Here is a 10381-nt window from a genome sequence, read left to right on the forward strand (position 1 = left end):
CCAGACCGCTCCCCTATACAGTGGGTGATTTTGGGGAGCTGAGAACTAGATGGTTATATTTACTATAAGAACCCCACAGACAATGAGATTTGTGGGCGGGTCCTGCACTTGGCATGGGTTTGGTCATGGCTGCACCCCTAAAAAACTTTATACATTTCCTTTATTTATGCAGAAGCCAATCGCTGCGCTCTTCCGGCTTTGGAGAGAGGACGGGAGAAGAACCTGCTTCTCATATCCAGCCCCCACAGGCTTGGCCACGCCCCGTCCCGCGAGGAGATCCGCTCTCCAGACCTGGGTCTGAAGAGGACGCACTCTGATGGTAACGAGGGGCTGAGTTACTGACTGGGGGGGGTTTGTAGCACTAATCATGTGAGTGGTTTACTTCTAGTATGTTATAGAATGGCCAATTCTAGCAACTTTTCAATTGGTCATCATTAATTTTTATAGATTTGCCGCCTTCTGCTGACTCTCTGCAGCTTTCAAATGGGGGTCACTGACCCCGGCAGCCAAATCCTATTGCTCTGTGAGGCTCCAGTTTTATTGTTGTTACTTTTTATACCATCTTTTTCAACTTAGGTACTCCCCTGTTCGTATATCAGTCTCTTATTCAAACCGCTCCCTGGTTGCTAAGGTAATTTGATTCCTAGCAACCAGATAGCTGCTAGAAGGCCAAATTGGAGAGCTGCTGAACAAAAAGTAAAACAACTAAAAAAATGAAGACCAATTGCAAATTGTCTCAGAATATTACTCTCTACATCATACTAAAAGTTAACTGAAACGTGAATAACCCCTTTAAGGTTACAGTACACTAAAAAAATCAAACCTGCCCGATTGAGATCTGCCCAATTTTAGGCCAGATATTGGTTGGGTAGGCCCGTTGGGGGTGCCCATACACAGGCAGAATTGGTCTAAAGGACCCGATGGCCACTTTTAGCCAGGGAGCTGGTGTCTGTCACACACACTGTCGCTGCTGTCAGTTTCCCAGTAAGGAGACTCGCTGGCTGTCACAGTGTGGGTTGTGTGTTAGTGCGGTCTCTGCCACGTGTCTCTGTGTAGCAGATCTGTCCGGCCTGCACGGTGCAACAAGCAGCACAAAGAGACCGGCCCTGGGGCCCTCCAGCCCCTCCTTCCCTGTCACCAGGAGCTCTCCCGCGCGCCGCAATATCCTGAGACCCCCAGAAGAGGAGCCCCCTGCCCACTGTGACGGTAACTATACTGTGTACTATCCTTCAGTGTTGTCTCTCTCCCCTATAGGTGTCTGTCTGTCTCTCTCACCACTTGCATCTCTCTTTGCCCCAGAATCTCCAGCCTGGAGGTCCCATTTGATGAGTGTGATGAACTGCGTGAAGAAGATCCCAGCCTGCAGGCCAAGCCCCCCCGCCACTCACTGTGGGTCCCCCAGGTTCCCCAACACCGGCCGAGGCCCGACAAGAACTGAGAGGGAGCACGGCAGAACCTCCTCCCATGGTGGGTTACCGGCCTGTGCCCAGGTTGCCACAAACAGCAGCTGGGGGTGCCAGGGATTGTGTTTGTGCTCATGCTGTACTCTGTGCCTAGGTGCCAACCCGGAGAGTAGGCAGAAAGTGAGCCACGTCCTGGGGAAGGAGGAGAAGGAGCAAAGCCCATCATGGCCGCCAGGAGCTGTGTGGGTGAAGCCAGAGAGCAGCCCCAGGGAGACAGACAGAACAGGTAAGTACTGGGGGAGGTTCCTTGGGTATCAATTAACTAGATTGATACATAGATAAACCCCTTTTGTCTCTCCTACAGGTGCCTCTGGGAAGAACATCCACCTGAGCGGCCTGATGAAGCTTATGGAGGGGATTCCAGGATCCGATTCCAGCAGCCCCTCTAGAACCATGTACAGCATTGCTGTGGGGCAGAACGATGCCAGGAAAGTGGGCCGGACCAACCAGCTGCCCTACTGTAACGGTGAGAGACTGCACCAGTGTTATGCCTGGGATGGACTGACCCATACACACGGCACTGCCATTAGTACCATGGGACCTGGGATAGACTGACCCATACACACGGTGCTGCCATTAGTACCATGGGACCTGGGATAGACTGACCCATACACACGGTGCTGCCATTAGTACCCTGGGGCCTGGGATAGACTGACCCATACACACGGTGCTGCCATTAGTACCCTGGGGCCTGGGATAGACTGACCCATACACACGGTGCTGCCATTAGTACCCTGGGGCCTGGGATAGACTGACCCATACACACGGTGCTGCCATTAGTACCATGGGACCTGGGATAGACTGACCCATACACACGGTGCTGCCATTAGTACCCTGGGGCCTGGGATAGACTGACCCATACACACGGTGCTGCCATTAGTACCCTGGGACCTGGGATAGACTGATCCATACACACGGTGCTGCCATTAGTACCCTGGGGCCCGGGATAGACTGACCCATACACACGGTGCTGCCATTAGTACCCTGGGGCCCGGGATAGACTGACCCATACACACGGTGCTGCCATTAGTACCATGGGACCTGGGATAGACTGATCCATACACATGGTGCTGCCATTAGTACCATGGGACCTGGGATAGACTGACCCATACACACGGTGCTGCCATTAGTACCCTGGGGCCTGGGATAGACTGACCCATACACACGGTGCTGCCATTAGTACCCTGGGGCCTGGGATAGACTGACCCATACACATGGTGCTGCCATTAGTACCCTGGGGCCTGGGATAGACTGACCCATACACATGGTGCTGCCATTAGTACCGTGGGGCCTGGGATAGACTGACCCATACACATGGTGCTGCCATTAGTACCGTGGGGCCTGGGATAGACTGACCCATACACATGGTGCTGCCATTAGTACCCTGGGGCCTGGGATAGACTGACCCATACACATGGTGCTGCCATTAGTACCCTGGGGCCTGGGATAGACTGACCCATACACATGGTGCTGCCATTAGTACCCTGGGGCCTGTGAGGGTCGGACCCACTAACATACTATGCTCTGTGTTCTCTCACTACTAGATGACGGCTTCTTCCACCCGGAGCTGAGCGATAACACTGTCGCGTCAGTCGATTCCATCTTCAGTGATGACACAAGTCTGTCCTCGGAGAATGGTAATGTAACCCCTCACCCTGTGGCCCCCCAGCATTTCCAGTGCCCTCACCTTGTGGGACGCTAAACCTGCTGTGATCCAGTTCTATTGTGCCTTGTGCCAGTGACTGCTGGGCACCCATGGGTTACAGACTATACAAATCCGGGTCTCCTCCTCTCTCCCCCTCAGTGGACGTCTCCTATTCGGGGCTCGGGGGTCTACAGAAAGTGGTGAGCGAGTACTCGGAGCAGGTGGCAGTCAGTCCCTTAGTGGCGGTCAGTGCATCCCCTCTGCCGAGCAGCGCGCAGGAAGGGATCAAACTGGGGAAAAACAAGGACTCCGGCACTACTGGTAAGTGTGAGTACAGAGAGTATGGGAACACTCAGTGTGTGACACGGGGGTACAATAATATTCTGCCCTCGTCCCCCCCACAGGCCCAACCTGCCCGGCGCAGGGAAGCGAGAGGAGAGGGACCCAGAGGGATGTGCCAGAGAGAAGCCGATGCGCCGCTGAGAATGGTGAGATGTGGCCCTGTGCTCTGTATTTAGCCTGGGGAGCCACCAAATCCACGATTAGGTTCAGGATTCGGCCAAGATTTAGCTTTTTTTGGCAGGATTCGGCTGAATTCATGCTCCTGGTCGAACCGAATCCTAAAAATCATGCCACATAACACGGCAGTTTAATTAACAACCCTTCAGTAGCCAGATCTTTTACGAAGGATTTGGGGTTCGTCCGTATCCGAAAAAATTGGATTGGGTGCCTCCCTAATTTAGTCGGTGTCTGAGTGGGAGCCGCCATACATGTAGCAGTTTGGTACCAGAGGAGGCGCCACTGAGGTTCTCTCTCCATGTTGTCTGTAGGCGAGGCCTCCCTGGCGGCTATCTGCGGGCTGCAGAAGGTGGTGCGCGGGTTTGTGGGGCAGGAGTGCGTCAGTCCCTTATCCGCCGTACGGAGCAGCGCCAGAGACGGTGCCGCTGAGAAGAACAGGATTCAGGAGGAGAACGGTGAGTTCAGATGAGACTCTCAATCAGTTATAGCCATTGGCTTATTTCATGGCACCGCGCCCAATGATAATGAGTTTATTCCCTAGGGAGGGGCCAATGAAACAGCCCCCCCTGCTGCTGTGACTTTCCATCACCTCATAGGAAAGTGCTTCGCTGTTTCAGGTGACGTGGCCGCGTGTGTGCAGACTCCATTGCCGGCCTGGAGAAGTGCCTTTCTGGGTCACGATGACAAGTGGCCCCCTGGGACCGGTAAGTGGGTGTCATTTTAGGAACACCCCCCCCCCCATAGAAAGCAAACGTGCAGGGTACCATCCTCTTCCCTATGTTCCCTGTGAGCAGATTCCTCCTATTCCGCCCTGAGCGGCCTCCAGAGAGTGGTGAATGGCTTCTCTGAGTTGGACTGCGTCAGCCCATTCTCTGCGGTCAGCACTGCCACCAGCGAGGGCGGGGCCGAGACTGCCACCAATAAGAAAGGAGAACAGCAAGGCCGGGGTGAGCGTGTCATGCACTCATTTCCTGTTAGCGACCAATCTGCTCAACTCCCTTTGTCACTGACTCCCCCCAGAGTGTCACCTATCCTATCTGCCCCCTGTGTGTCACTGACTCCCCCCAGAGTGTCACATATCTTATCTGCCCCCTGTGTGTCACTGACTCCCCCCAGAGTGTCACCTATCCTATCTGCCCCCTGTGTGTCACGGACTTCCCCCCAGAGTGTCACCTATCCTATCAGCCCCCTGTGTGTCACTGACTCCCCCCTCTGTATCACTGACCCTCTCGTGCCACTCTGTCTGTCTCTGACCCTCCCGCCTCTCTCTCTCCCGTTGCAGCTCATTCCTCGTACTCCGCACTCTCCGGGCTGCAGAAAGTGGTGAATGGGGTTGTGGACATTGGGTGTGTGAGCCCCCTCACTACTGCCAGTAACGTGTCCAGCGATGGGGGGCAGGACGGCGGCCTGAGGAAGAGATGTGAGCGCGGCAGTGACGGTCAGTGGTACATACGTGTGTATATACAGTATCTGTGCCTGGCTAGGGGGCTGCTATACGTTACTTTGAGACTGGCTCTTACCATACAATGGCGCTCTCCGTGCCTATAGGCTTCTATGTACTGAGTTCTGTCTCGGTGGGATAAGTGGATTGGATTTTAATTCACCTGCTGTTTCCTGCCGCACATTAGATTCCTTACAAGCATCACCGAGACCTTCAGCAGAAAGGCAAACACTACTGCCCCCGCGGGCACCGGCCGGTGAGTTCCTGCCCCGGTATGGGGCAAAGGGCCGAGGGGCAGCGGCGTTGGGTGTTGGTTTCACCGCTTTTTCTCTCCATGTTTTATAGCTAAATCTGATGCTGGGAAGTCCAGCAGTGGCCACAGCAGCCCAAGGGTTAAACCCACAGCCAAGAACCAGTGCATCGACCTGACGCAGGAGGAGGAGCCTCTCATGAGTAAAACAAGTGCAGTCGCCCCAGAGAGGCAGGAGAAGAGCAGCCGCAGGCAAGGTGCGACTCTGCCAACGTCCCATCATTGATTCACACTGTGACAGACTGACGCCCATTGTCCCTCTCTCCTTTCTACAGCCGAGCTCCCTCGTGCCCAATGTATCGATCTGACCAAGGAGGATGAACCGCTCGCTAAACCCAAAACCTTCACCCCACCAGTAGGCGGCGCAATGTCCTCCCATTCTGGTAAGGTTCTATACCCTTAGGCCCCACCCAGTGGCCATGCCCAACCCCTGAGTACAGTGAGTGACCCCAAGTGCCTCTCTCTCTCTGTCAGTCACTATACAGAAGGCCCCCCCTTCAGAAAAGAGACCCCGGCCATGTATAGACCTGACGAGGGACAAACGACTGGATGCCAATAGGCCGCTGGATCCGGGCCAGTCCGGGCAGGAGAGGAAGAGGATGAGAGCGGGTAATTAAGCAGAGTGGCTTTGTTGTACATCTTCAGCAACCTGGGGTAAATATTCACAGTAATCGCAATATCGTCTGCTCCTCTAGGGGTCCCTGCGGTTAATGAACATCTGAGTGGCCTGGAGAAGCTCCTGAAAGATGTTCCTGCATTTCCCCCCAGTAACCAACCCAGCGGCTACCGACAGAACGCAACCTGGTGGTTTAAGAGCACGTCCTCTCATGGTAGGAAACTTGGTCCTTTGTGGTAGTAGCCATGTATAGGTTCTGTTGTGGTAGGTTCTGTTGTGTAATGAGCCCCTCGTGGTAGGATCCCCCCGTAATGAGCCTCTCGTGGTAGGATCCCCCCGTAATGAGCCTCTCGTGGTAGGATCCCCCCGTAATGAGCCTCTCGTGGTAGGATCCCCCCGTAATGAGCCTCTCGTGGTAGGATCCCCCCGTAATGAGCCTCTCGTGGTGGGTTTCCCCCGTAATGAGCCTCCCGTGGTAGGATTCCCCTGTAATGAGCCCCTCGTGGTAGGATCCCCCCGTAATGAGCCTCTTATGGTAGGATCCCCCCGTAATGAGCCTCTCGTGGTGGGTTTCCCCCGTAATGAGCCTCTCGTGGTGGGTTTCCCCCGTAATGAGCCTCTCGTGGTAGGATCCCCCGTAATGAGCCCCTCGTGGTAGGATCCCCCCGTAATGAGCCTCTTATGGTAGGATCCCCCGTAATGAGCCCCTCATGGTAGGATCCCCCCGTAATGAGCCTCTCGTGGAGGGATCCCCCGTAATGAGCCTCTCGTGGTAGGATCCCCCCGTAATGAGCCTCTCGTGGTAGGATCCCCCGTAATGAGCCCCTCGTGGTAGGATCCCCCCGTAATGAGCCTCTTATGGTAGGATCCCCCGTAATGAGCCCCTCATGGTAGGATCCCCCCGTAATGAGCCTCTCGTGGTGGGATCCCCCGTAATGAGCCTCTCGTGGTAGGATCCCCCCGTAATGAGCCTCTCGTGGTAGGATCCCCCCGTAATGAGCCTCTCGTGGTAGGATCCCCCGTAATGAGCCCCTCATGGTAGGATCCCCCCGTATTGAGCCTCTTATGGTAGGATCCCCCGTAATGAGCCCCTCATGGTAGGATCCCCCCGTAATGAGCCCCTCATGGTGGGATTCCCCTGTAATGAGCCTCTCGTACTCCATGTTTATTACTCCCAGACCCACGAGAGCCATAATATCATGGACTTGATTTGTTTTCTTTTCCAGAAACGTGAAGCGGTGGCGCATACTCAGTGCGGCGAGAGGAAACCCAATCCAATTACTCATCAACAATGAAAACTTTTATTAGCGGGGAGGGAAAGTGTGAGACGCTGGGAATCCCACCCGCTGGGCCTCACTGCTCCTGTACTGTAGCGCGTTGGGGGAAACGTCTCCCACCCTGACACTTGAGGAGGATTTTTATACCACACGGATACTGAATGGCAATGTGTCCGGCCCAGTCCCGCGACGAGGAGAGAAGGGGCAGCCCAGAAGGGACTCCGGAGAGAGAGAAGGCCAAAGGGGGCCCTGTGCACAGGTAGGGGCCACAATACAGGCAGGGGTGGCCAATGGCTGCCAGGGTTATGGTACATTTGTCGTTAGTCAGAAGCAGCCGTGCATATACTGACCGTGGGCGCTATTTCTTTCAGAACCAGCTGTTATATAGAGGGACACGGGCAAAGCAGCCAGATGTTACATTGGTTCCTATTGGCTGGTCTCCAACCTCAGCCTCTCACCCAATCAGCTGCCGGACCTTGGGGGTCAGTACAAGGCACGGATGTGGCAGCTGTAAGCAGAGATGTCTGGGCCCCGGTAAGTGGGCTGCCTCGTGGGAAATATGGTTACATTGTTGCTGGGGGGTTCTGATCCGATTCCATCGTGCGTTACAGCTTGGCCTGTCCCTTGGGATATGGAAACTCGGTGTCCTCCTCTCTTGGGAATAAACCACGGCTCATTTATCAACACTGGGCAAATTAGCACAACCAATCAGATGCTTTAGATTTATTTATACTTGATAATCAGATTGATGCATTCATTGTTTTACCTGCAGCTGTCTGGAAAAAAAAGCCAATCACTGATTGGTTACTATGGGTTACTGCCCGTGGGCAGATTTGCCCAGTGTTGATAAATGACCATGTCCGCTCAGCAGTTCTGCTTGGGGGGGGGCATATAGGCCACAGAGTGGGGAAACAAGACCACCCTAATGAACAAGGGCTCTCATTAGACTGTTAGACATTCCCATTGTATGGGGGGGGCTTATTGCATCCAACCCCTACCCTCTCCTTCAGCCAATGGTAATGAGGCTTCCCAGGGCCCTATAGGGACCAACCACAACACACACAACATGTTCCAAATTCTCTTTGTTGCCTCCCAGATATCACTGGCCTCTCCACTGGCGCCTCCTGAACCCACCAAGCTCCGCCCATTCCCCTGCTGATCCCGCGGGGCTGCGTTACGGCTCAGAACTTCCTGCACCAATCGACACGGAGTATCCAGGCAATGGATCCGCCCCATTCCGGAACCTTCCTGCCGGAATTCTGTGACTGCTAATAAATACAGTCGGGACCAGATAGGGGGCGCTGTGCATGACTGGATGACTCCTCCTACAGATATTTATTCATTTATATAAATATATTTCTATGAAATGTCTATAAATATTGTAAATAAGAATCTCTAGACCAATGGCTGACAATCTCCGCTACCTACAGAACTGCCTGGGAATAATATTTATATAAACGTATATCTGGCGATTGTCAGAGAAGATATTTTATTGGATATGGTGTCTGATGCTGATGGTTGAGACCCAGTGATTGGTGGGCAGCTCAGCCAGACAACTGCCCCACTAGTCATTGGTTTGTTCTGATTCAGCCACACGTTGGCCGCCATTGGTCCGTACCAGGAAATGACCAACCAATAGCCCGACACCATAGTCCGGCAGCAAAAGGCTTCAGTTTTAGCCCCAGAAAACAAACTGATTTATTTTCTAATTTGTAAATGTCTTTTCCCATAATAAAGGCCCCACAGGCTGGGGGGGGGGGGATTGTTGGGAAAATCTGTGGAAACAAAGGAAAATAAACACTTTGCTACCTCAGGGCTTTGTGTCTCCCTTGTCTGTGTCTCCTCCAGATCTACAGATTTGTGGGTGCTTGGGGGTTCCCAGTGTTCTGTATATGGGGGGGGGGTCACTCAGGCCCAAACTAGCAGAGGGGCTGCTGTAATTCAAGTAAATCTGAAATCTACCCCACCCAGGTACAGAGCTCTGATTCTCTGTACTTCCTGCTCCTGGGCTGCTCTCTTTCCCATGGTCAGGCAGGAACCTCCCCCTGGGTAAGTGAATCCAATCTCCCCCCAGTACTTACCCAGGTACAGAGCTCTGATTCTCTGTACTTCCTGCTCCTGGGCTGCTCTCTTTCCCATGGTCAGACAGGAACCTCCCCCTGGGTAAGTGAATCCAATCTCCCCCCAGTACTTACCCAGGTACAGAGCTCTGATTCTCTGTACTTCCTGCTCCTGGGCTGCTCTCTTTCCCATGGTCAGGCAGGAACCCCCCCCTGGGTAAGTGAATCCAATCTCCCCCCCAGTACTTACCCAGGTACAGAGCTCTGATTCTCTGTACTTCCTGCTCCTGGGCTGCTCTCTTTCCCATGGTCAGACAGGAACCCCCCCTGGGTAAGTGAATCCAATCTCCCCCCAGTACTTACCCAGGTACAGAGCTCTGATTCTCTGTACTTCCTGCTCCTGGGCTGCTCTCTTTCCCATGGTCAGGCAGGAACCCCCCCTGGGTAAGTGAATCCAATCTCCCCCCAGTACTTACCCAGGTACAGAGCTCTGATTCTCTGTACTTCCTGCTCCTGGGCTGCTCTCTTTCCCATGGTCAGACAGGAACCTCCCCCTGGGTAAGTGAATCCACTCTCCCCCCAGTACTTACCCAGGTACAGAGCTCTGATTCTCTGTACTTCCTGCTACTGGGCTGCTCTCTTTCCCATGGTCAGGCAGGAACCTCCCCCTGGGTAAGTGAATCCACTCTCCCCCCAGTACTTACCCAGGTACAGAGCTCTGATTCTCTGTACTTCCTGCTCCTGGGCTGCTCTCTTTCCCATGGTCAGGGAGGAACCTCCCCCTGGGTAAGTGAATCCAATCTCCCCCCAGTACTTACCCAGGTACAGAGCTCTGATTCTCTGTACTTCCTGCTCCTGGGCTGCTCTCTTTCCCATGGTCAGGGAGGAACCTCACCCTGGGTAAGTGAATCCAATCTCCCCCCAGTACTTACCCAGGTGCAGAGCTCTGATTCTCTGTACTTCCTGCTCCTGGGCTGCTCTCTTTCCCATGGTCAGGCAGGAACCTCCCCCTGTGTAAGTGAATCCAATCTCACCCCAGTACTTACCCAG

The 10381-nt window shown here is 53.9% G+C and overlaps 1 protein-coding gene across 6 annotated transcripts in view; it reads left to right on the forward strand.

The window, feature by feature from the left end:
• LOC101731566 (zinc finger protein LOC101731566) overlaps positions 1-9086 on the forward strand; it is a 35417-nt gene extending 26331 nt beyond the window's left edge. For 3 of the 6 annotated variants that reach the window (XM_031904335.1, XM_031904337.1, XM_031904338.1), the window contains 20 exons: positions 173-319; positions 1057-1206; positions 1300-1467; positions 1558-1689; positions 1768-1929; positions 3008-3100; positions 3268-3429; positions 3513-3596; positions 3939-4082; positions 4245-4331; positions 4422-4574; positions 4910-5065; positions 5256-5324; positions 5414-5575; positions 5654-5761; positions 5853-5987; positions 6074-6208; positions 7221-7530; positions 7643-7805; positions 8368-9086. In XM_031904335.1, the coding sequence (XP_031760195.1) occupies positions 173-319; positions 1057-1206; positions 1300-1467; positions 1558-1689; positions 1768-1929; positions 3008-3100; positions 3268-3429; positions 3513-3596; positions 3939-4082; positions 4245-4331; positions 4422-4574; positions 4910-5065; positions 5256-5324; positions 5414-5575; positions 5654-5761; positions 5853-5987; positions 6074-6208; positions 7221-7228 (2255 nt within the window). In that variant the 3' untranslated portion in view covers positions 7229-7530; positions 7643-7805; positions 8368-9086. Of the gene's footprint in view, positions 1-172; positions 320-1056; positions 1207-1299; positions 1468-1557; positions 1690-1767; positions 1930-3007; positions 3101-3267; positions 3430-3512; positions 3597-3938; positions 4083-4168; positions 4332-4421; positions 4575-4909; positions 5066-5255; positions 5325-5413; positions 5576-5653; positions 5762-5852; positions 5988-6073; positions 6209-7220; positions 7531-7642; positions 7806-8367 lie in introns of those variants that run through there. The other 3 variants (XM_031904336.1, XM_031904339.1, XM_031904340.1) reach the window with 3 other exon arrangements.
• Positions 9087-10381: the final 1295 nt, after the last annotated feature.

This window comes from Xenopus tropicalis, chromosome 6 (assembly GCF_000004195.4).
Source record: "Xenopus tropicalis strain Nigerian chromosome 6, UCB_Xtro_10.0, whole genome shotgun sequence".
NCBI lineage: Eukaryota > Metazoa > Chordata > Amphibia > Anura > Pipidae > Xenopus > Xenopus tropicalis.